This window comes from Haliaeetus albicilla, chromosome 12 (genome assembly GCF_947461875.1).
Source record: "Haliaeetus albicilla chromosome 12, bHalAlb1.1, whole genome shotgun sequence".
NCBI lineage: Eukaryota > Metazoa > Chordata > Aves > Accipitriformes > Accipitridae > Haliaeetus > Haliaeetus albicilla.
In genome coordinates, this window is record NC_091494.1 from 12,587,209 (window position 1) to 12,613,241 (window position 26,033).

Below are 26,033 nucleotides of genomic sequence, written 5' to 3' on the forward strand. Positions count from 1 at the left end.
CCATATACTGCTTTTGATTCTCAAAGAGAAGTTGCAGCATGCATTTAATTTTCAGCTCTACAGAGCATTGCAGGTGGAAGTCTGAGAAGGCAGTTTGCCTTGCTAGCTTCTCTTGGAGTATTACAGTTTGCTGCTGTAACAGAAAAGCAGTGGAGAAAAGTAATAAAAAAATTACAAAAGCATGGTGTGAAACCATAAAGTATGTCTTTTATAACATTTCTGTGAATAATTTGCACATACTTCTAAATTTTTTGGTATGTTTTATAGGTCTCGCCAAACAGTTCAATACACTGCTTGATAGTGGGAATACTGGACTACCACTCACATAGCACTTTCTGTAAATAGGTCTGTCTGCTTTACAAAAGGTTTTATTAACCCTGTTGTAGAAAGCGGGGGGAGAGGGGGGTAGTAAAAGGACATAACGCAATAAAGTGATTTGCCCAGTTTCCACAGGGTGAGACAAGCAAGAAGATTGTTTTGTGTCCCAGTTCCTTATGCTGTAAATAGTGGGTGACTAAAAACTACTCTCTTCGCTGTTATCAACTAATGACAGAAATAAAGCTGCACCTTAAAGAAGCAGCTAAAACGATTTTATGAAAGTTAGTATTGCTGTTTTGTAGAAATTATCTCTGTTGGAGGAGTAAATGGATCACTTGAGAGCTGGAAAAACCTAATGATGAAATTGGTCCATATTAATGCTTATTAAAGTGAATGGGAGCAGGATATGTATTTTTTTTAATTATTCAGGTGATGGTGTGTTGGTTTACACTGTTTTTCCTCTTCAATCTAGTGCATCAAAACCATCAGTTAGGAACAAAATCAGATTATCAGAGGGGATTGTCTAAATCTATTCGACAGTGCCACATTAAAGCAACAGTACAATATGGCTTCCAAATCACCAAGTGAGTGAACATTGCTGCTTGCTCAGCATGGTTGAAAATAGCTCACCCTGGAGCTAAGTCTAAGCAGCACTATTTGAAAATGTGCCACTCCTGTTGGTTGCTGTCAATGCAGAGTCTGATGTGCACGCATTCTGATTGTATAGTTTAACTTTTTTCATTGGTATCCTAGATGCTTTTAGGATTTCTGTGGTCTGAAATATCTGAAGTATACAACTGCTTCTGTCACTTTTTGAATAGTGCTTTTGAGGCTAAAATTTTTTTGCCTTTCATGAGAGCTGTTTTTGCATTGAACTGCAGCTCCCAAAAAACCTGAACAACAACTAAAAAAAGCTAAGCTTTACAGTAACTTTAAAAATAAAAACAAGCATGCAAATCTGTTGTTATTGTTCTAATCTAAAGCTAATTCCTGTGAAATAGAGTCAAACCACTAGCATCTTACACGGGACAAAAGCAACAAAAAATACTCACATTTCTAACTTGGGAGAGACTGGGAGAAGTCAACTTTGCCTTAATTTGGGATGGTTTTTGGTCACCCATGTTTCAGACTTTTGAAACAATATGCTTTTTGGTGCCTTTCAGAAATCACAATGCAACATATGATTAGCATCTCAATGAGTTCTTATTCAGTAGTTAAACAAAAGTTTTTTTGTAAATGGGGATTATATTGTCAAATTTATAAGGCAGCTTTTGTCTGTTACAGTGGATGTGGTGACCAGTGGAAGGCAGCCTTCTATTCATGACTCGAAACACAAGTTGAATGATTTTAGTTTCTAAACCATTCTTGATCAAACTGTTTTATAACTTAGTGCTAGAAAGATGCAAATTGCTATTTTCATTAAAATATTTTGGAAACTTTAAGGAACAAACTATATTTACTTTATTTAAATCATATATGCCTCAAATGTATCCCTGAGTTTACACTGTAAAATACAAAATCGGTATTTGCTCAGATCAACAGCAGACAGGAAAATCCTGTTCAGACCTTCAGGAGAACAAATGTGGTCATTTAATTGTCTTTATGGTCTTGGAAGAACTATACAACTGAGAAAGTAAAGTATTTTGAAATTTCGCAAAGCCCTATCTGCTGAAAGAACTGATATTGCAAACTATGTATTATTAGTGAGAATTCTGATTCTTTTTTTTTTTTTTCATATTGTGGTTGTCGATTTAATAATGAAGGTCTACTTGGCAGTTGTCATGGGAGCACAGTGTGACAGACTGCTTAGAATGAAATCTAATAAGGATTTTTTTTATCTGCTTACATTTGACATTTGTTCTGACACTATTGCTTTTGCTGGTATTGGGTAAATCTCTACGGCTGTTGAAGAACTGCATTTTCATCATTTTTAATGGAAGTTTGATGTCACGTCCTTGCCCCAGATGACTAAATCCACTATCCATTAAATAGTTAACCTAAATGCTTAAAAGATCATACTATTTACTGACAAGTGGAAGAAAAAAACCTCATGTGATCAGGAATCTTTGTGGTGGGTAGTGCATTTTTTAAAAGGATAAAAATTCTTATTTTGAGCATCTGTAGTTGCGTATATCATTAATAATGATCTGCCATCTAGTTAGAAAAAGATATCGTTGTCAGAAAGTATGAAATGACAAGATTTGGGGGGAGGTAGGTTTGTTATTATATTACAGTATTATTGTTTACTATTTTTAATATTCTGTCAGGATGTACAAAAATTGAAAGTGGAAAATAGGAAACTGGACAATATGGGAAAAGAAAAATAAAGTATTTGTTTTGCCTGAGGATTTTCTCTAGCTAGAGAATTGATCCTGTAATTAAACTCTTCTTTTATAGATCTGATGGGAAGTAAGCTTCTAGTTTTTCCTCAACTCTGCATTCATTGTAAGCAATCATTTGTAGTAAAGGCATGTGTTTTCCCTTGATCAAATCACAGGGTTGTGGTAGCAATAGGCTAAGAAGCTCTTGATCCCAAAGAGGTGGCAGAAGGCCGTACCTCTCAAAACATTTAAAGGCATCACAAGAGCATGGACCAGACTTCTGTGATGTGGGTCAAAACTGTCCAAGTCACCTGAAACCATGTAGTTCCTGCTTAGCTTCAGAAATGGAACTGCTGCAGGGGATGTGGAAATGGGAAGTCTCAACTGTTGTAATGCCACCAAGTGTGATAATAGCAGAAAATGACATTTTTTGCTGGTGCAAAATATGCTGTGCAGTCATGTTTCCAGTTAATTTCTGTGGATTCCTGCAGTTACCACATGCAGAAGTTGCTTTAAAGTTACAATGGTTTTATGTAGATGAAGTGTGCTGATGGTGAGGCAGTATTGTCCATTACTGTCCCCCTTGTGTAATGTGCTTTTGTCGTAGAGATAAGTGGTCAGTGGTGTGAAATCAGGTAGTGGGTAATGAGAACTTTAGTTAGCTTAAATACAGTAGAATTTTTTTTTAATACCATGGTGGGAGAAAAAAAAAGGTGGTGGAGATGGAGAAGGGAAGGATCACAGTGGTAGTAAACAGGATCACAAAAGGTACAGATGACCTCAACAGTGAGTGAGCAATGCTTTTTGTTTCATACTGGTTGTAGCAAAGCCAGTGTTCCACTACATTGCTGATCAAATTGGGCGAGGTGGCTTACAGTAAGAGCATTTTTTTTTTTTTCCTTTTTTTCTCTCCATTCTTCTGGCACTGTGCTGGGACTACTGGGAGGAAAGTAATGGGACAGCAGTTCAAAAATGGTATTTGTGTGGTGTTTGAAATTTAAATGTGGGAAACTAATGTGCAGAAAATCATTAAATAAACTTACAAGGTTCTAATAACAGTAATTCATGAACATTTCCGTAAAATAGTGAACATACCAGTTCCTTCGGAAGTCTAGGATTTTTTCAAAAACCTAAGTACTGCACATTCATTGTAGTTACTTCTCAAAAGTTCGGTGGTTTTTTTTCTTTTTAATTTAAACAACCAACCTTATTGGAATTCAAGCAAATTACCTCCCACACAATATCAAGATTTTGCAAATAATCGTACTGGCAAACAGTAATCAAAACAGTAGGCATAAAGTTGACCAAAGAAAAAGTGATTTTGTTGTATGTTGGAGCAGTGTCTCTAACATTCAGACTGGAAATGAGTTTTGAAATACAATACTGTACCTGGATACCTTTACAGTAGATAAAATTAATTTGCTAGTGAGATAATGAATAACTGTATACACCCCAACTGTAATCTTTCAATTACTCTTCGGCTGAAACTTTCTTTGCCAAGAAGCGTGTTTATTAAATCTGTTTCTTTCCCACTAAGCAAGGTTTACAATTGCAGTAAAATACTTTGTACCGGGAAAAGGACCCAATTTGAAAAAAGTGATGTTAACTACGTTTAAATTAGCAGCATTTGTCATTAACTAGTTTTTAAAAAGACAGTGTTAAACATGGCCTCTTTAAATACTTGTAAATATGTGTCATAAAGACTGCTTTTATTTCTTGATAGTCCTTTTAAGCTTATTGGTGGGTCCACTGAATCTGGTCTTTGGGTATTTTGGAGCATAAACTCATATTAAACGAGGGTTTTTTTCAGAACTCAACTTTAGCTGTATGCCAAGGAAATTTTTGTTGTTGTTGTTGTTTTAATATTCCTGTTCCCTGCTTAATTTGCCCCCAGCTTTTAATAATTGAAATACAAAGTTTAGAACTTAATGATATAGGGAGAAAATCTGAAGCAAGTTGGGCTTGTATATTGAACTAGTTTAGAAGTATCCTACAGTGTGACTGCAGGAAACAGGAATGAGAATCAAAGATAATTAAAGGCAACTGTCATGTGAAACTGTACCAGAGTGCATCTACTGTGCTCCAACTGCTGAGAGGCTTTGACTCCACAGAACCAGACTAGAGCTAGTCCTGGGGTAAAATCCCCTGAAATGCATATAATGTGGACATCAGGTCCTTGGTGCCAGGTCTTAGCCTGTATAAATCTACTTCTATGTCTCTGTTCCATTTACTTTGTGATTCTGGATCTTCATGCTTTCTTAAAAAAAACAAACAAAAAAAAAAAAAACCCCACCAAACAAAAATAAAAAACCAACCCAACAACAACTCCCTAAAAACAACAAACCTTGGTAAAGTTTACACATTTCTGACAAAACCTGTACCCTGTTGAGATCATAGTAAAACTGTGGTTTGCCCTACAGAAACTGGTTCCTTGAGTATTTACATACGTGGTTCCCATAATCTGTACTCCATTATCTCTTACTGGGGCAGCAGTTTATAATGGGATCTTATCTGCAGAGAAACTGAAGGGGCAAGACCTCTTCCCTTCAGTACTTCTCATCTCCAGAGGAAGCTTCTGCAAGTACAGGTTGCTTACAAATCTCCAATTGGTACTAACAGTCAAAACCTAACCATATGTGTCTGAAGTACATTCACATGTGTAATGAGATCTGCATTAACAAGTATTGAAAGAATTACCTTTGGTAAGCAGCCAATTGTATGATATTCTCACTGAGCTAGTTTGGATCTCCAGCATGTTTAACTGATGTGTACCTGGATAGTACTACAGTTTTGTTTTTAAAATTCAGTCAGCTATAGTGAGGAGATGATGAAAATGTTTCTTTTCAGTCTTGTTTTACTTTGTAAGTTTTTAATATATCTGTATATTTTGTAATCTGTGATTCTGTAAGTTTTAAGCCTACACACTTGCATAGACATATACACACACTGATATCTTATCCTTAATTTTGTTGTTTACTTTCCAGAATGAAAATAACGCATTTCATCTTGTCAATAAAATTGTTAACAAACTCATAATTCTAGAATTGTAGAGTTGAGTTTGAAACCAAGTTTCATTAGAGTTTTGGTTCTTTATGTATTGGTAGTTAAGTTGCATAATATAAAATCTTTCAAAAATTCCATGGAAGATGAATAAAGTAATACAGTCTTCTAAGAATGTTAGCAAGGTTTCTTAGTTTTAGTTTATCAAGTAGAATAAAAAAACCCTGTCTCTTATCCAAGCAGTCTTTAGTATACTTGGTCTCTAATAATTTTCCATTGTGAGTTCATTCTTTTTTTTAAGGCTGTGTTAGTTCAAGCTAATCAGTACAGATGTGTAAGTAATAGCTCTTGTTCTTATTTTAGATGTTGCTCATCGTATTTTCTTTTGCTGTCAATTAGAAAACAATGTTAAGAAGCAGTTGTCAGTTTTGTTCTGTTTGTAAAGCTAAGAATGTATCTTACAAATGTTTAATGAAGAAGACATCTGCCTAAATCTTGAATCTTAGAATGCTTCCCTCAAACCCCATGAGCAATATTGGGCACAAACTGAGTAGGTTGCAGTGATACAGCCGTATTTTGCACTTGTACTTGGAATTTGAAAATTCAACCTGGCCTTCCTCTTTTTAGAATATCCACATAAATATGGACCACAAGGAGGTTGTGCAGATCACTCAGTATTTGAAAGAATGCAGAAGTACCAGATGACTGGTATAGAAGAACCAACAACAGAGGTACCACACAGGCTCATGGATTATTTTGATTAGAAATTAGTGTAATAGCTTCCTATTCCTTGTGTGTAGTCTCTTTTACTTTTGGTCAGTCATCATCCCTCAACATTGTGAGGTACTTAAATTATTGCTAGAGGTTTCTTATTAACACAATTTTTCTAAATTCTTTTTCTCATTGCTTCTACAGCATAGATGTGCTAGCTCAGTCTTAACGAATCCCACATGATCTCAAATTTTTCAACAATTGGAATTTTAGATGGATGCAGATGTGGAATATACTTAATTGCAGTTGAGAAGGAAGAGTTTCAAGATCCCTTGATCTCTAAGTAATATATTGGTCCTTAAAGAGTAATAATGTTTAGATTTTCAAGCTATGTTAATGTAACACATTTGTAGTATCTGAGTGCCTTCAGTGGTAAATGAAGTGACATGAGTGGGAGGGTCTTACTAGCAATATTGAAAGATTGAAGGGGTTACAGCATGCTACAGATTACCTGTAATAGGAGGTAAGTGGTGTATTGGGAGGGACTTGTGTATCTGTTTAGAGTCCTGCAGGTGTTTTTGCCTTCAGGTTTGCACCACTTCTCATGAAACTGGATTTTTTTTCAACACTTTCCATTAGTAAATTATTGAGTTTCTCTTGGTGTTAGCTATGTTCTGAGCTGTTTGAAGTTTTTGCATCATTTTGTGGTGTCAGTTAAGTATATGCCAACAAAACTATGCAATATGACTTGTTAAATAGCATCAGCAACTTAAAGTTTGTTTACATTGTGACTCCAGAAATTATCAACAGTATTACACAATTCAGCCTTGGTAACAATAACATGCTTTCCCAAATATTTACTAGCAAAACTTCATGGAGACAATGGGCCATCAACCAGTGAATACATATAAGGCAAATGTGTTAGCAGATACTGCTCTAACGAACGTTATTTTGACTTCATGTTTAGTGTACCATTTGTTCCATGCTGAAGTGCCTGAGTATTTCTGTTTGCTGAGGTAGCTGAGTAAGGTAATTACAATGTGAAATAACCTGTGTTAAGGAGGGTGCATTTAAGTCCCACAGGGCTGTTTTTTTCTGATCTACAAACTGTTCATCTTAGAAACGGATTATGAAAAAGAAAAATTCTAAAGATCACGTGAATGAAAAAATCTATTTCACCTTGACTGCCTTTTATAATGTAAAGTAAAATGCACAGAAAGTTTTGACTGAGATATTAAAAATAGATGAGATACTTGAAAACTGGCTATAACATACTTAGTTTAATTCAAGATTCATGAAACTTTGTGGGTTAAAGAAAAAGAATGAAAATCTGTTTATATTAGTGGAGTATGTTTAGAAAAATACATCATTCTTTTTAGGTAATCTAGTGCAGCATTTAGTTCTACAGAGTTAATACATTTATTTCCTATGTATATGTAGAAGCCTTTTGAAGAGCCTAAGAACAAGGGTCCACAGCTTCTAAGAAAAAAGCGTGCCACTCAGGCTGAAAAAAATACATGTCAGCTGTATATTCAGACTGATCATCTGTTCTATAAGCATTATGGAACAAGGGAGGCTGTAATTGCACAGGTATTTCCAATCCCTTTGTTTTAAATAATCTGCTTTTACTTTATTTGTATATTTCTGATAAATTTCATGTAATTTTAATTGTGTATGTTATTGCTTATTTACTGTAGAATGTCTTATTTCATTTGTAACAGTGATCTTGATATTATTGAAACAGCTTTTCTTATTTCACTAAAAAGATGCTATCTATCTGTGGCAAAAGTCCTGGGCACTTGTGCTTCCCTTTAGTTAATAATGGTAGCTGTGGTTTGTTTAGCACCTCTGAGCAAGACTTGCAGTCTGACTTGTTCAATTCTTACTCAGAAAAATAATACTTCCTGAAGAGGAAGAAGTTCTTCACTCCAAGGGCAGTGAGGCACTTGAACAGGTTGCCCAGAGAAGTTGTGGATGTGTTCAAGGCCAGGCTGGATGGGGCTTTGAGCAACCTGGTGTAGTGGAAGGTGCCCCTGCCCATGGCAGGGGGCTTGGAACTGGGTGATCTTCACAGTCCCTTCCAACCCAAACCATTCTGTGATTCTGTGAAGAGTTCTATTCTGTTTGACAGCCTGCCAAGCCTCTGTGTTAACACTTACATAGCCTTTCATTTGAAATTTTAGTTCAAAACACTGTGTGCTAATGACACTGAGATCTGTTCCTGTAAGTGTCCGATGTAGTAGAAGGTTAAAAAAGCAGTGGCAACTAAAGGTAGATGCTTTTCATTTGTCAGTATACTATTAACTGGGAAAAGGTTTGGGGTTTTTTTTGCTGATCATTTGCTAAAAATATAACTAGCATATTAACATACTTGTCTTGAAGTCACAGGTTTCGCTGCTGCTTGCAAATCTGACTTTTACTATTTATTCATCTGTCATGGTTTAAGCCCAGCCAGCAACTAAGTGCCACGCAGCTGCTCTATCACTCCTCTGCTTCAACTGGACAGGGGAGAGAAAATATAACAAAAGGCTTATGGGTTAAGATAAGGACAGGGAGAGATCACTCAACCAATTACCGTCACGGGCAAAACAGACTTGACCTGAGGAAAATTGGTTTGATTGGCAATAAAATAAGTTAGAGTAGGGTAATGAGAAATAAAACCAAATCTCAAAACACCTTCCCTCCACCCCTCCCTTCTTCCTGGGCACAGCTTCACTCCCAAACTCTCTACCAAACCACCCCAGCAGCACAGGGGGACGGGGAATAGGGTTTACAGTCAGTTCATCACATGTCGTCTCTGGCGCTTCATCCCCCTCAGGGACAGGACTCCTCACACTCTTTCCCTGCTCCAGCGTGGGGTCTCTCCCACAGGAGACAGTCCTCCACAAACTTCTCCAACGTGAGTCCTTCCCACGGGCTGCAGTTCTTCATGAACTGCTCCAGCGTGGGTCCCTTCCACAGGGTGCAGTCCTTCAGGCACAGACTGCTTCAGCGTGGATCCCCTGCAGGGTCACAAGTCCTGCCAGAAAACCTGCTCCGTGGGCTCCTCTCTCCACAGATCCACAGGTCCTGCCAGGAGCCTGCTCCAGCGCAGGGTTCCCATGGGGTCACAGCCTCCTTTGGGCATCCACCTGCTCCGGCGTGGGGTCCTCCCCGGGCTGCAGGTGGAGATCTGCTCCACCGTGGACCTCCCTGGGCTGCGGGGCACAGCCTGCCTCACCATGGTCTTCACCATGGGCCGCAGGGGAATCTCTGCTCTGGCGCCTGGAGCACCTCCTCCCCCTCCTTCTTCACTGACCTTGGTGTCTGCAGGGTTGTTTCTCTTACATGTTCTCACTCCTCTCTCTGGCTGCAGTTTCTGTGCCTGCCGCAATTTTTTTCCCTTCTTAAATCTGTTCTCCCAGAGGCACTACCACTGTCGCTGATGGGCTCAGCCCTGGCCAGCGGCGGGTCCGTCTTGGAGCCGGCTGGCCTTGGCTCCATGGGACACAGGGGAAGCTTCCAGCAGCTTCTCACAGAAGCCACCCCTGTAACCCCCGCCCCCCCCACTAACAAAACCTTGCCACACAAACCCAATACATCATCACACTGTACATATGCAATTCAACTTGAGTAACATTTTCCTAAGCTCTGAAGTCATCTTCAAAATCAGGTTTTCAATGTGTTAGCTTTTCTATGTGCTCTTGGAAAAGGTAAATGATCAATTTTTTCATATTTGTGTTCTACCAGAAATGAAAGAATAATGCTGTAACAAGTAAAATTTTTCTCAAAAAAAGAAATACAGCTCTTTGAATACAATTTTAACTACAGGGCTATCTTATTGTAGCAATGAATTGAATGCATATCACAAACAAGTACCTGAATAGTTGATAGCATTATGTATTAAAAAAAAAAAAGCAAATGGCAAAATACTTTGCTGTTATCTGGCATGGTGGCAATGCAGATGCTAGGTTATGTAGTGATTTATTTCCATTATTTGCCCTCAGCTTTTTATTAAAAAGGCCCATTAGAGTTCATATGGCATTATATCTTATATGTAAAAGTATAGGCCCTGCAGTTGTAGCTATTTAAGATCAGCTATTGCATAGTGCGTAGATCTTTGAACTGTACTTTTGTTTTTGACAGATATCCAGCCATGTTAAAGCGATTGACACAATTTACCAGTCAACAGATTTCTCAGGAATACGTAACATCAGCTTCATGGTGAAACGAATAAGAGTAAGTTGTATTGGAAATAGTTTTAGCTTCGCTGATAACTGCTTGGAAGCTGTATTTTTCAAAAGTCCTGTTGCTGTTCACTTGTAACCATTTATTGTTAGTAATTTTGTAACACAAGTGTCTCTGTAAAACAGTTCCTTAACCCATTTATTCGGTTTGGTTTTAGTGTTTATTGTCAAAAGCCTGCCACTTCTGTTGTTAAGCTGTAGTCAACTTTTACAGGAATCAACTTACATTTCAGCATTGTTGACTGTGCGGTGAATAGACTGTATTGGTCTCCAAGAACTTTAATACTATATAAATAAATAGATATTAAATAGATTATGACTATCCAGGTTGAAAGTTCCTTCTAAAAGTGATGATTTAAGAGGATAAATATAAGCTTTTGGGTGCTGATGGAAAGGAAGAAGAAAGAAATAAGAGAGTGGGGTTTTACTACACAAATGCAATTCTTTCTTTAATGTAGAACTTAGTTTTCCAAATATTGCGGTGGTAATTTGTCAAGGCCTATAAATCTTTAGCAACATCTTTAACTATTTAACACAACAAGGTATTGACAACAGTAAACCTCTTGACTGGTATTTACAAGTTAAGTGAAAATGAATCACGTCTTATAGTTTGTTTCAATTTACTTTTAGATTAACACAACTGTAGATGAGAAGGACTCTTCCAATCCCTTCAGATTTCCTAATATTGGCGTGGAAAAGTTTCTGGAACTGAACTCAGAACAGAATCATGATGATTATTGCTTGGCCTATGTGTTTACAGACCGTGATTTTGATGATGGAGTTCTTGGTCTGGCTTGGGTTGGAGCCCCTTCAGGTAATTATATCCAAACCTTCAGTGCTATGAGATAAAGTATTGTAGGTCGGTACAAAGAAGAAGGGTAGAAACCTTTGACAGCAAATAGACAAAAATGTCTTAACCAGCTTTTCACATTTTTGGTTAGGTATGGTTTGAATTATATTTTTTAAAATATAAACAGCATATCATGTGTCGCTTCAATTAGTCTTGCTGTCTTTTTGATGAGCAAGACGTGAACAATAAAGAAAAACATATTTCTTTTGTTAGACAAAGGTGGTATTACTTGGATGGCTTTTATTTATGACAGGTATGAGTGACCAGTAAAGTAACAGAAGAAACAAGTATTTTTGCTGTATATAAACAGAGGCTACAACTGTGCAGTTTGAATTTTGTAGTAGAATCACACTGATTAGATTTTGTAGTAGAATCACACTGATAGAAAACTTAGGTTTTCTAGGTAGTGCTGGAAGCAAAATTATTATTTTATTTTATTTTTAATAAAGTAAAATTAGTGAGATCTTGTTCTGGGAGATACCAGAATAATTATTGTGTGACTCTTCTTGAACTTCCTCTCATTAGTTTCAATCTAGTTGTGTATTTTGGGTCTGAAGTATGTCTCGATGTAAAAAACCAAACAATAGTCTTCATGCGTGCAGCATCTTGAGATGTTTGTCCTGGATGTATTAGTTTTGTAGAGTGTATTGGATGTATTAGTTTCATAAAATGATGTATTTGAAAGATGTTAGTCTTTAAATTTGAATAAATACAAATTCTTTAATAATAGCTCAGCACAAATTCTAATTGTGGAAACATTCACAGAAGTAAAAATCAGAAATTCAGAAGGAATAGTTTTCCATTGTTTCTTCCCTCGAGTGATTTCTATACAATAAGGAATTAGGCTGAAGAGCAACAGGTTCTATGAGACTTTGCAAGAGACTGGATACACTTTTATGAGAACATTATCAAGAGCTTTAGCAGCATTCAAGTAATTGTGGAAGAAACATTAAACCGTTCATGAGATATAGCTGTACATTATGATCTCACTCTGTTTACTGCTGTACTTTCCTCTAAAGCGCATGTTGGTTGTAGAGTGCTGGAGCTATGTAGAAAACTGTTGTGGCATGACAGTCTCTCAGACTTTGATTTTAGGAGATTATAATGCTCAAATAAGTATTAGTAGCGTATTCAGAGGGGTAACAGATCAGTGGATCCATGAGTGTAGTAAGTATGTTGGAGGGACCTGTGTGGACTAACCTTAGTGACTGTGGAAGAACCATAGGAAAAATAATACACAGGTGGCATATGTAAATAAGAAACTGGGTCTGCGATGACTAGTCCAGTGTATAGACTGAGCAGCCACAGGATGAATTGGAATGTGCTTTCCATAAACACTGCTTCCAAAACTAAATTTAATTTAGAAAAATTAAGTTGCTTTGAGATTTTCATTCTTAACGCATACTGACATAGGTTAAACAGGATATTTCACTAAAATGGAATTTTACTTCAGAAAGCAAGGAAGCTTCTTTAGAGTATTTTTTAGACACCACTTATGTTAGTAATAGAATAGCTGAATTCTAGAATATTGATAATGCCTCAGTACAAACTCAAGTTATGGAAAAATTAGGTGAAGTTAAAGTCACAATTTCATGACTTTTCCAAACAGTAAGTGTGATGCATTCTATTGCTGACCTTCTAAATACGGGTCTGATTAACCCACACATCAAAAGTATTTTCAGCTTTAGTTTGTACAGTGGAAAAATGAGTCACTTTTGCTGTCAAGGATATATAGCTAATCTTAGGCATTTTATATAAATGCTTATGCTATGAGAAAGGATCCCCTGTGATTTTACTGTGGGTGGTTTTTTTACTTAGTGAAGTCTAAATGGGATGTAGATTGAGGCTGCCTGTACTGGACGTTGCACCCTGCTAGTCTCGTACTACAGGTATGATGAAATCAGGGCTTGTCCATGCATTGAAAGCCCAGAATAGCTCTTGCTTAATAGCTCTTCTAAAACAGCTAACTTCCGTATGAATGTATCCATTCAATGCTGTGAGAGCATTACTCTGGATAAATCTAATCTACTTTCAAAGTTGGTTTAATATTAATTACATAGAAGAACTCTTAGTCCATAGGCATCCACTGAGGAGGCAAGCTGTTTCTTGTTCTAAATGTCACTAGAAAAGTAACACAGGACTTCTTTTCTTAAATGACTAACTGTTGTACTTTTGTTTAAATGCAGGGAGCTCTGGTGGAATATGTGAAAAGAGCAAACTGTATTCTGATGGTAAGAAGAAGTCTCTGAACACTGGAATCATCACCGTTCAGAACTATGGCTCTCATGTTCCTCCCAAGGTTTCTCACATTACTTTTGCTCATGAGGTTGGGCATAACTTTGGTTCACCTGTGAGTATTGCTATTGATCTTTTAACTCATTTTCAGCCATTTTGAAGCGCATGATTTGCAAATGGAGTTTTTACTTCTTATAAACAAGGAAAATATGATAGTGACTGCATGTGTATATGTGCAGGTACGTCGTACGTGACCAAAAAACAGACTGCAGAACTAAGCCCCTTTTATGAGTATTTGACAACACTGGCGCAACAGTGGATTTTGTGAATTGTTTATTTCCACTAGTTCAATCTCTTATAAAGGGACTTTATTATTATTCCCTAAAAACTTCCCTATTTTTATTGAAGACGAGGGTCACACACATCTTTAAAATATATTTTAGTTTATCCTAGAGAGGAGGAAGAAGAATCAATGCAAAAATGATTAAGACGATACTTTATTCAACAAATGAAGGTAGAACTGGTTCTTTTTTGTGTTCAATTATTTATAATTACAAGTTTACCTTAGAAAATCATGGAGAGGATTAAGGTACCAAGAACAGTATTTTAGAGCAAAATTGTCTCCCAGTCATTTAGGGACATGATTTGTTTGTGGCAAGCTGAAAGCATAAGCCTTTTGGTTTTGCTGGCGATCAGAACAAAGTTTTCTAGTTTGGGTTTTTTATTTTTAAACTGAAGTATATAGGCTTTCTACTCTTGGAAGTAAAATGAAGTCAAGATATGACAAGAATCATGAGCTCTTCCAAAACAGCTGTTCACACGTGAATGCATTCCTCATGTGCCTTGAAAATACCTAGTACCACTGCTCTGAGTGGGAACAAACAAGCCTTCCAAGTATAACTGAAAATGTGAGCACATGAAACTGAAAAACCAGTCCTACTGAGTGAAACAACTTTTGGATCTGCCTGGAAGATGGTTCTTTTCATTTTACTCTAAGTTGCATTTAATCCAGGGAAATACGTGAAAGTACATGTTTCGTTCTACCAAACTGTAATAAATTATATAGTTCTCACAACTATGTTGAAAATTTTAAAATTTACCTACTTCTTTTGGAGACATAGGTTGTATTTCTGGAAAGTTGGATGCATCAGAACAGCATTAGAGTTCCTCTTACACTTAGTAACAGTATGTTGTCAGTCTGCTAATCGCTAGTATGCCAAACTCTAATGCATTATTTCACTCATCATGCTGGATATTGTATAGATCTAGTCACTGGCTGACAGAAACAGACTTCTGCTCTATTCTGAAGATCTCTTTGCACCTCCCTCAAAATGAGCAAAAAGAATGGACTGCTGTTTCAGTTAACTCCTGCTTTTATTCCACAGAACACTTATTACCCTTTTGTGATCATAAAGCCACTCTTCTTAGGATATGGCAACTTCTTTGAGTCAGAATTCATTCCAAGACATGCACTTGGGGTACAAATTACCAAAAATGCGCAAATAAGCTAAAACTTAAGAAATCACATACTTGCTACTGTTGTCTGGGAAAAACAAAAAAAAAACCCAAACCAAATCTTTCTTTTCTGTATGCTTTTTGTATTCCAAGAAACCTTAGCGTATAAGATGGTGTTTTGTTTTTATGAACCTTTTATTCTTGCTGTGTTAAGGTTACCAAATCATGTTACTTTTGCACATGTATAAAAAGATAGCAAGAAATTAGAGAAGCTGTTTTGGTAGCAATAGTTTTAAAATACTTGTTTTGCAGCATGATTCTGGAATGGAGTGCACTCCAGGAGAGTCCAAGAACTTGGGACAGAAAGAAAATGGCAATTATATCATGTATGCAAGAGCTACATCTGGGGACAAACTTAACAACAACAAGTTCTCTATCTGTAGCATTCGAAATATCAGCCAAGTTCTTGAGAAAAAGAGAAATAATTGTTTTGTTGGTATGTATTTAGTTATCCTGAAAGCAGAATGGCTAAGCTATTACTGTTGTGCTTGATTAGAAATTTATTAATTTTTATTTTACTTTTTTATTTATCTTACTCATTATTTATTATTTTTTTTAGTTTATTGAAAAATTCTGTAAGTAAAGAATTGAATTTGAGATCTGGAGTACTGTGTCAAGTTTTGGGCTCCCCAGTACAGGAAAGACATGGACATACTGGTGTGAGTCCAGCAAAGGGCCACAAAGATTATTAAGGGATTGGAGCATCTGACATGTGAGGAGAGGCTGTGAGAGCTGAGACTGTTTAGTCTGGAGAAGAGAAGGCTGGGGAGTGGGGTCTGTCCTTATAAAAGCCTGGTGGGAGGGAGTAAAGAAAGCAGGGCCAGAGTTTCAGTCATGCCCAACGAAAGGACAGGAGGTAAGGAGCACAAATTAAAATACAGGAAAATCTATTTAAACATTAAAAATATAAGGATTTTGCAGGAATTTTCTTTCTGGAGTTTGATGTGTGAGCTCTCACAAATTTTGTGAGACAGTGCAGCAAGTAGGTTTTGGGGTTTGGAGCAGTAGTAGTTCACCCCACTAGCATCAGCTTTAGCCTTAAGGTCCTCAGACTCTTAAACGAGGAGTGCAAGAAAGGATGCTGCTCTGGTGGAGGCTTAGCAGAAAGCTTCCTCTTATCATTGTTGATTTCCTACCCACACAAGGAAATCCCGCTGTTATCAGCAGAAGCCTTTTACTCGGAGGCTTAAAATTCTGAATTGCAGGAATGACTAAGCTGGGTGGCAAGCAAATAATGCAAGTTGACTTGAGCCCTAGTCTGAAGTCCATCTTGACCAGTCATTTTCAGTCACGATTAGCTGGATGCTGTTGCAAGTCAATGTTAACATTTATAAGTCTATTTCCGTATTCTTTGTACTGCTTTGTACATAAATATACTGGCATTTTTCAGAGTCTGGTCAGCCCATCTGTGGTAATGGACTGGTTGAACAAGGAGAACAGTGTGACTGTGGATACAGTGACCAGTGCAAAGATGAATGCTGTTACGATGCAAACCAATCAGAAGATAAAAAATGCAAGTTAAAACCAGGCAAATACTGCAGGTATGGTGCATGTCTGTTTCAGTGCACTTTAATTTTTCATATTTATTGGTAGCTATAATTGATATTTTAGAATCTGAGTCTGTTTACTTGCATTCTTAAAGTATTTATTTTGTTTAAAATGCCTTATACAGTGAGAAGTTCATAAGCACAGTTATGCTATGCAAGTCTTGGTGCTAATTGTAGCTTGCTTTCCCTTAGATGACTGTTGTCTAGCTTTTGAAAAAAAGATAATATGGCACTGGAGTGTATCAATGCTAACATATAATACTCAGTGCAGACAAATACATGTTGGAATTCTGTTATCTTTATTGGAAATGTGTTGTGCAAAAGTCTTGCAAAAACCATACGATTCAGAAAAACACAACCAGCATGCTGTTTTTATGATAAGTACAGGAAAGTATTAATTACCCAAAGGACGGTGGAGGATATTACAAAATTGGATCCTATCCTAGTGCCATTTCTACAGCATTGTGTAGCTGGAAGATGACTGAAGAATAGAGTTGATTTTTTTTTTTTTCATTTAATGCTTGTTTTGTAAATTAAATTAAACTATGTTTTTAAGTCACCTTGTATCTTGGCAGTGTTGTACACACAGTGGTTATTAGAGGAACTTTTAAAGATCATAAGACTTACAGTGAAGTAACTCAACTTCTACCTTTTAGTTCTGTGACTTAAGATACATGTTAAATTTTTACTTTATCTGAAAACCTAAGTGGATTTTTTTCACATGAAAGGTATGAGCTTTTGTTCCTCTCTAAAGACAGACATAAATCTAACATCTGGTTAGACTCAGCCAAAGATGAAGATAAAATTACTATTATTTTTAAGTCTAAACCAGCTCAACTTTTAATACAGCATACACAATTTTGTTCTAATTAAACTTTTCTGCCCTAAAAATGATCTTTGTCATCCTGGCAGCGGGAGTAAAAGTAGCATCTACTGGTAAAATGTATTTGACAGTGTAGACGTCGTAGAAGGACCATCTCCTGTGAATTCCTAGTTGCAATAATTTTGTATGTCTCTTCCCCCTGCCTCCCCACCTTGCAAATTCTTATTATTTCTGCTAAAACAAGGGCCTTACATTGTCTTGCTTTATAATTGTTTTCTGAGGTTTTATGTTTTATGTTGCACCTATGGTGAGGAGCTGTTTCCTTCTGAGTACAACAGGTGCCACTGCCACCTCCTTTCTTTGCTCTCTTGTGTTCAGCTGACTGTAGTCTAGCTTTATGCCCTGCTGGAACAGTCTTAAATATGAACTACCGCATCATTTTTGGTTTAGGATTCCTTTTTTTCCAGTTCTATTAAGATTGAAAATTTTACTGTACAAAGAGGTTTCCAAAGACATGTAAAGCAAATCCAAGTGTAAGAATGGATCACGTAAATAACACGTTAAAATACATTTTAGGAAAACTATGGTATCTATTCAGCTACTTTACATGTCTTTCATGGGTGATGTAAGAGTGATTTTTCTTAGCATGCAATAGTTTTAAAATAGAGACATCCTGACCTGCAGAAGGTCTGTGCTATTTTCTCATGTCCACTGAATGCCAATGAGCACACTGAATAGTGTTGAGATACACAACAATTTGAGAACTCAGGAGGCTTAGCTTTAATCAAGTAATTACGTATGTTTTATAACATAAGGGGCTCAGATGCTTTGATGTCTGTGACAGAAAGGAGTCCAAGTGTTTTGGGGGAGCCAGCGAAGCTATATGGCTTCTTTGACAAATCTTTCCTTCCCCCAAAATTTGTTCATGTGCTGACTGTGATTTCTAATACAAGATCTGACCTGTCTCCTTCTCTTTTCTTGTTTATTTAAACAATCTAAGTGGTATGGCTGCAGAAAGTAGAAAAAAAAATTTCTTACAGATGTTAATCAGTGACAGATAAATCTTGTCTTATTTACTATATTGAAACTGATACTATCAAACTAATCAGTTGTTCCTGAATTAATTTTGCCAACTTGCTAATTGAATGTTTTATATATACAAACTTTGAAATGCTGTTATTTTCTATATATTATCATTTAAAATGTGCTTGTACTGGCTTTCTAATATTATGCAAATAGTTCAGCTGGTTACTACAATGACTAAGAAGTCTGTATTCAGTGCAGTAACCTTTTGTTACCTTAAGGGACAGAAAAAAATTATTTTCAATCCACAGTTTACTTGGCACAAATCAGAAATATGTTGATTGTTTGAGTAGGTTTCAGGACGAAGAGTTCTTCTGGAATCGTTCATGCTTTTTCTTTACATCCATGTTTTCTGCTTATTTCTAGCCCTAGTCAAGGCCCCTGCTGTACTGCACAATGTAATTTCAAACTGAAGACTGATAAGTGCCGAAATGATTCTGACTGTGCAAGGGAAGGAATGTGTAATGGTGTCAGTGCTCTCTGTCCAGCATCTGAGCCTAAACTAAACTTCACAGCTTGCAACAGGCACACACAAGTTTGCATAAATGGGGTATGATTTTTTTTTACAGTCATGTGCAACTGCAGTTGTTTATTGTGAGGCACTGTGTTATGAAGTGATATGGTTTCAATACTTAATGGAGAAGAGTGTAAGAATCTCTTTTTCAATAAAAAAGTTTGATTTATTGCTCTCAATCAAAATAACTCTGAAGGTACACCAAATATTAAGAAGCAGGTAACAAATATCAAGCTAGCTTTACTGTTCGAGAAAGTTCCATTTGAAGTTTTTTGTAAAAATCAGGGATATGAAAGTGTTTTATTTCCTAGTTCCATCTTTTCATTTTATGTCAGTCTTGGTCAAGTAATTTTGTTGCCTTAGAAAATTAGATATGCTGTCAATACATGTTGAATTTGGTTTAATGAAAATACACAGTTCCCATGTGCATGTAACAGATGTGCAAGCATATGGAATTACTCTGAACTGCCATTAGTTTCCTGGGTTAAAGAGTCCACGGCAGTTGCTATGAAATATTAATGGGAAGTCTCTTATAAATCAATCTATGTTTACCTGGAAGCAGAAACAAGCAAAAGTCATCCTCTTAAAGAGCTGTAACTTGTGTTGCTGTAAGTCTGTTTTCTGCAGTCCAGGTTTTTAATGAAATAATACAGCTTGTAATAATTTTTCAGCTAATATAGAGTAATCTTAAAGATAGAGGTATTGTCTTTATATAGTTACTTGATTTTGAAACAAGATTATAAATAACACTGAAAATTTTTTTATTGGAATTTGAAGGGTCCTCCCGCAGTGGAGTTAAATACAGAATCTTTCCTGCCATTTATTTTTATTATTATTTTCTGAGAAAAAAACATTTTTGAAGAAATGCTTTTGATTTATTTTCTTAACCACGATTTTGAGTAATCATGTTTCAGTGTGAATTGCAGTGCTATGAGTGTTTTGCAGGGTACTCTGAGGCCCTAAAAAAGATAGTGTTAAAAAATGAAATAGGGTAAACCACCTTTAAAAAAATTATCAAATAAACCTAAACACTGCAACTGAATAACTGTAGTAATTTTCTGTTTTATAAACTTTAGATGAAATTCTAGCTATTATTTTTATTGATAAGCATCTTTAGACCTATGATTATGCTTTCAGCTATTAAAAATTAATATCCTTCCTAATGTCAGTGTGCTTAAAAGTGAAATTGATTTTTGTGTTCTCATGCTTTTGTCTCATCAACAGCAATGTGCTGGCTCTATCTGTGAGAAGTATGGCTTGGAGGAATGTACATGTGCTAGTTCAGATGGCAAGGATGATAGAGAATTGTGTCATGTCTGCTGCATGAGAAAAAGTAAGATTTGTCTCAATTGTAAGCATAAATATAGCAGTAGGTATCTGAGGAATCTTCTCATGGTGTTTATATTTTAGTTTTTTTTAACTTGAGAGCATACTGTGATTTTTATTTGTGCTTAGTTTCAGATAGACATTGCGTTGTATTTTGTAGGAAATAAACAATATATTCTGGTTTTTTACAGATTAATAGAAATTTGAAATTTTTCAAAAGCATTTTGAACAATTGAACACCAAGGTTTCTTTCATGCATGCATGTTTTAATACAATAATGGTATTTGTATTCACTTTTCAGTGGACCCAGCTACTTGTGCAAGTACAGGCTCTATCCACTGGGAGAAACACTTTGGTCGTAAAACTATTACTTTGCAACCTGGATCTCCTTGTAATGATTTCAAAGGCTACTGTGATGTGTTTATGAGGTGTCGGCTAGTAGATGCCGATGGCCCTCTAGCTAGATTAAAGAAAGCAATTTTTAATCCGGAGCTATATGAAAATATCGCAGAATGGATTGTGGTAAGTATTTTTTTTTTAATCTTGCCAGTGTAATACAAAACTTTCTTGTTAATCAGTATTCACAGTTGGTATGTGTTGCTGTATATATAAAGTACTTCAGCATTCTTCAAATTATAATCAGTCCTTGTTTTATTAGTTTTTCTATAAGCACCTTGAGGGCAGCAAACAAGTTTGACAGATTGAAGGGAATGGAAACAAATAGATAACAAATAAATAAGTAAATATTTTGTGTTTAATACCTCTATTCACTCTACTGTCTGTTTTGGTGTAAATGTTCACGTTTTTAATTTATTGGGTTTTCGTGGTTTATACTCTTCATGTTTGAATGCTCTGATTTCTTTTAAGGAACTAAATATATTGATCTCTAGCATTTCTTATTTTTACTGCACTAGATGACACTTTCCTAATAATAGACTGGGAGGAGACCTGCAATGAAACACCATTATAGAGCTGCATAGTCAATTTTGTGTAAGCTGTTGATTGTTTTAGGCTTATATAGCTCTGTTGTAGTGTATTTTCTGTGAAATACTTTTCTGATAATAGAGTGAATCTGAAGTATTTGGGTTTGGGTTTTTTTTTTTTATAAGAACATCAGGGACGTTTTTCTTTAAAATTTTATGGTCTTTCAAGTGATGTTTCAGAACAGGTTTTTGATGACTCTTAAAAGGCAAAGGAAAGCCATATTCAATGACCCCTGTCTCTTGCGCATGTCTGCCAGCCCTCCAGAAATCATTCTTTTTGTGTTTTTAGGCTTATTGGTGGGCAGTGTTGCTTATGGGAATTGCCTTGATCATGTTAATGGCTGGTTTCATTAAGATATGCAGTGTTCATACTCCAAGCAGTAATCCAAAGTTGCCTCCTCATAAACCACTTCCTGGTGAGTACACCAGATAGTTAAATTTGTAGAGAAATGTTTTCTCCTCAACTGTTTTATCCTAAAGGAAAATTTCAGGTGTCCCAACCTACAGTTCTTAGTCTGGCACTGTGAAACTACAAATGAAATTCATGCCAGTGAAACAATTCATAAAAATGTTACTCCTGCCTTATTTTCTTATAACATAATATGCATATCAAAAGAAAACTTTGAAGACTTATTTCTAAGTCAGAGTTCCTTTTATTTCCTATTCCATGCTATGTTTTGTAAGAATCAGCCTGTTCAAGGAACTGCTGTTGAGATGATAAAATGTATTCTGTAAATACTCTATGCAGTTAATCATCTATTTAAAACCTTGCAGGTCTAAATCTGAAGCCTTTCAGAAAAATAGTTATATTTAATTTGCATGGTCAGGGCAACTTTTCTGGAAATCATTTCTTTTTTAAATTCATTGTAATAATGTGTACCTTTCTTTGAAACAGGCACTTTAAAAAGGAGGAGACCACCACAAACTACTCAGCCACCACAGCGGCAAAGGCCCCGTGAGAGTTATCAGATGGGACATATGAGGCGTTGACTGCAGCTTTTTGCCTTGGTTCTTCCTAGTGCCTACAATGGGAAAACTCACTCCAAAGAAAACCTAATAAGTCATTGTCCCCGGTCTAACTCTCAAAAATTGAAGAGGAAAAAAAAAAAGCATGATATGCCCTCAAAACAAGCGGAAATGGTTAATTTTTAATAAGTGAATCTTCCAGCTCAAAAAGAAGAAAAGTGTTTTTCTTGCATATTCTTAATTTAGTGGCACCAAGTCCTAGAGTATCATGATTCTTTCCCCCTTCTGTGCTCTTCATTGCTGCATTTTCTTCACTTGCAGGCAAATATGGCTGTAGTAAAACTTCTACTGAAGAATTGAAGAAAAAATATATTTTTCAACTGCCAGACAAGGCTAGGAAGCTAGACCACCTCAGCATTGGAGACATTACTTGTCTATGTATATACATTGTTATATGCAGACATGTATTTCTAACGTACACCCGTACTTGTGTGCAATTGTAAACAAGAGAATTGCAATATGGATGTTTCTTTGTATTATAAAACTTTTCTGCTATTAATGAAGAAATTACTGTTTAATTGACATACTCAGGATAACAGAGGATGATGGTGTGTAATGGTCAAGGATCCTGTGATGCTTTACACAGCAATTTTGAATCAAATCAAACTTTTTTGTCGCGATCAAAGTTGTTTCAAGCACTCATTTCATCTTTATCAAACAGCTGCTAAGACATAGCATACAAGATTGACTGGTCTTTTAGAGATATAACAGGTGTTCTGCAAACTTTGCAAATGCCAGAATGTTTAAAAATGTTTTATGTAAGTGTCTAATTTCTTGTAGTTCAGCATAAATATCTTTAATTTGTCTGATTATTCAGTTAAATAATGAATAGTTAGATGAAATATTTCCATGCTTTATTAGAAAAATCTGCCTGTTATTCAAATTGTTTTAAAAATTGCAACCATTTTATTTGGGCTGTTCAGATATTCATACAGTATGATAATTAAGTTCATGTTCTGAGGGATGTGGAAAGAAAGAAAAGCTGTAGGTTTTTTTATTTTCTTTTGTAATTTATCAGATATTTGGATAACTTTTCAGCATGATGCTGTTGACTGATAACCACTAAAGTAGAGTGATTTGCCCAGCTACTGTGGCAGAGTTAAAATTGTAGTTAGGACTACCAGTTTTCCCACATTTTATACCAGTAGCGAAGTTCAACAGCACAATGTCCCATTCCAAAGTTTTTATTACGAATGTAAATAATTGGCATTTTTGAAAGAGGAAACAAAAGATGTCTTAAGGTGCTTAATGCTATGCAGGAGATGAAAGGGGGCATTACAAAATGTTTAAGCTTGTGATATATTTATTGCTTGTTTTCCAAAAGCACCAAGCTGATTAGAGACGCAAATGGCTATGATTTTCCTGGCTTTGCTTAGGAGAAAATTTACTAAGGGTTGGACAGGCTTCCTTTGTTTTTTTCTTTTTGTTTTGTTTTTTAAGAGTATAAGGTTTACACAATCATTCTCATAATGTGACGCAAGCCAGCAAGGCCAAAAATGTTACAGAATATAATGGGATCTCTTCCTTGTAAACTTGTACAGTATGTGGTAACTTTTTCAAAATACAGCTTTTTGTACATGGTTTAGAGACAAATTTTGTACATGAAACCCCAAGTCCAATAGACTATATAAATAATTCTAAATGATCTTAACTAGTTAGAAGTGTATGTAGTTGCTTTTAAGTAATTTTAAATACATTTGTTTTAAGACTGTGCAAAGGTTGGAAGTGGGTTTGCATTTCTAAAATGGTGACTTTTATTCAGCAAGAGTTCTTAGTAACTTCTTGAGTGTGGTAGACTTTGGAACATGTAAATTTTTTGCCTGTAATGTTATCCTGTGGTAGGATTTTGGCAGAGAGATGCTGCCCTATTTTATTTTGAGTCTAAGTTAAATGTTTTCTGAAAACAGAAATGTGCACTGAACTCTCCACTGCAAGTCAAGATGTGGTAAAACCGAAAGAAAGTTCAAGACAATGAAATGGAATACTACTGTCGATTTCATGTCCACTGTGTTTTATACAGTATCTTTTTTGTTCACTTTGGAAATTTTTACTAAAAATGCAAAAAATAAAGTATTGTGCAAAGATATGTAAGGTTTTTTGAAACTTGAAATGCATTAATAAATAGACTTGATGAAATCATCCTCTGAAGATCCATTTACTTTTTGAACCCTGAAAGCAAAAAGGAATACACAGATTCTGCTTAATTTTTGGCTTTCTCTGGAAAGAGGCTGTCATGCCAAAAAGTAATTGTACTTCACACTATTGAAGTGCACCTCCCAATTTTAACATCATGCAGTAAAATGTAAGACAGTGTTTTTGTGTAACCTTTTTAAGGAAAAGCCCTAAAATTACCTTTAAATTCCTTGTATGATCACAGGAATAAACCTTTCTCTGTTCTTATCTTCAAAATGGTAACTACTTACTGGTGGGGTATTCAAGCCTGGCACCGTAGCTACTGAATGGTAATACCTTCTGAAATAAATATATATTTGAAGAGGAATGCTGGAATTGTGCATTCAGAGTATTGCATGTTAACTGATAGATAAGGCTTAGAAGGAGCAAGTTTGCTTTTTGCAAGGTGTTTTAAAACTGCTAAGCTGGCGCTGTGTTTCCCTGTATGTTGTATAGTTGATTTAAGTAATAAGAGTGCTTTTAAAAGCCAAGTCCAGCCAGCTAGCCTTTCATTCTTAGGGCTGTTTGTTGAGAGTGGCCTGCTTAGACATCTGTTTCCCTAGCTGAGCAGCATATGCTTTGATGTAATCAAAGCATATTCAGAGTTCCTGCCTTGCAGTACTTTTTATTTTCTTTTTCCCCTCGCTTTTTTTTTTTTCTTTTTTTTTTTAATGGAAGTGCTTCCCCTTGCAGCTGCATTACACTGTCAGGGCAAAAGGTATTAAAAGAAAATCAGTTGGAGCAGAGCCCTTCTGCAAACCAGCATCATAGGTGCCTAATAGATTTGGTGGTGGTTGCATTTAAATTTCTGCCTAGGAACACAAACCAGGTGCATAGAAATAATGCCTAAACATCTAAAATACAAATTTTCTGTATATTTTAAAATGTTTTGGGGGAGATAAATGGGTACATAAATAGCTGTAATTAACTAATATTCAACCTGGTAGTCCCTAGTTGTAGCTATTCATTTATTCATCTTGAATTTCTTAATGTTTAGTCATTAAATGTATACATTCACCTCTGGGATAGAAGCATATATAGTCAGAATGTATTTATACCATACAGACTAGAAGTCATTCATATAGTTTGCCTTTTATTTAACATTCCAATATTTCTTTCAGGAAAAAAAAACCTCAAAAAGGAAGGAAGAGATTTTTTTACTTCTGAATATTGGAGGTTCATTATTACAGAGAGGTGCTTGAAAGGACAGCAGTCATTATGTCGTCGTAAGCTGTGCTTGCGCTGACAGGATTAGGCTCCTCATGGCTTTCAAGGTCTTGATTCAGTTGTTTGGAGTGAGACAGAAATAATTCCAATGAGCAGAAAGTAAGGCACCGCTACAGGCACTTGCAATTGTAGGTATGATTTCAGTATTATATTCGG

At 36.0% G+C, this 26,033-nt stretch overlaps 1 protein-coding gene across 1 annotated transcript in view; it reads left to right on the forward strand.

Annotated features, from left to right (window-relative positions):
- Positions 1–24,617, forward strand: part of ADAM10 (ADAM metallopeptidase domain 10) — a 57,470-nt gene extending 32,853 nt beyond the window's left edge. The window contains exons 5-16 of the mRNA XM_069798117.1: positions 6,267–6,370; positions 7,791–7,940; positions 10,476–10,568; positions 11,207–11,390; positions 13,613–13,776; positions 15,429–15,612; positions 16,567–16,717; positions 18,996–19,179; positions 20,368–20,476; positions 20,771–20,991; positions 21,742–21,868; positions 22,348–24,617. Of these exons, the coding sequence (XP_069654218.1) occupies positions 6,267–6,370; positions 7,791–7,940; positions 10,476–10,568; positions 11,207–11,390; positions 13,613–13,776; positions 15,429–15,612; positions 16,567–16,717; positions 18,996–19,179; positions 20,368–20,476; positions 20,771–20,991; positions 21,742–21,868; positions 22,348–22,442 (1,766 nt within the window). The 3' untranslated portion in view covers positions 22,443–24,617. The remainder of the gene's footprint in view (positions 1–6,266; positions 6,371–7,790; positions 7,941–10,475; positions 10,569–11,206; positions 11,391–13,612; positions 13,777–15,428; positions 15,613–16,566; positions 16,718–18,995; positions 19,180–20,367; positions 20,477–20,770; positions 20,992–21,741; positions 21,869–22,347) is intronic.
- Positions 24,618–26,033: the final 1,416 nt, after the last annotated feature.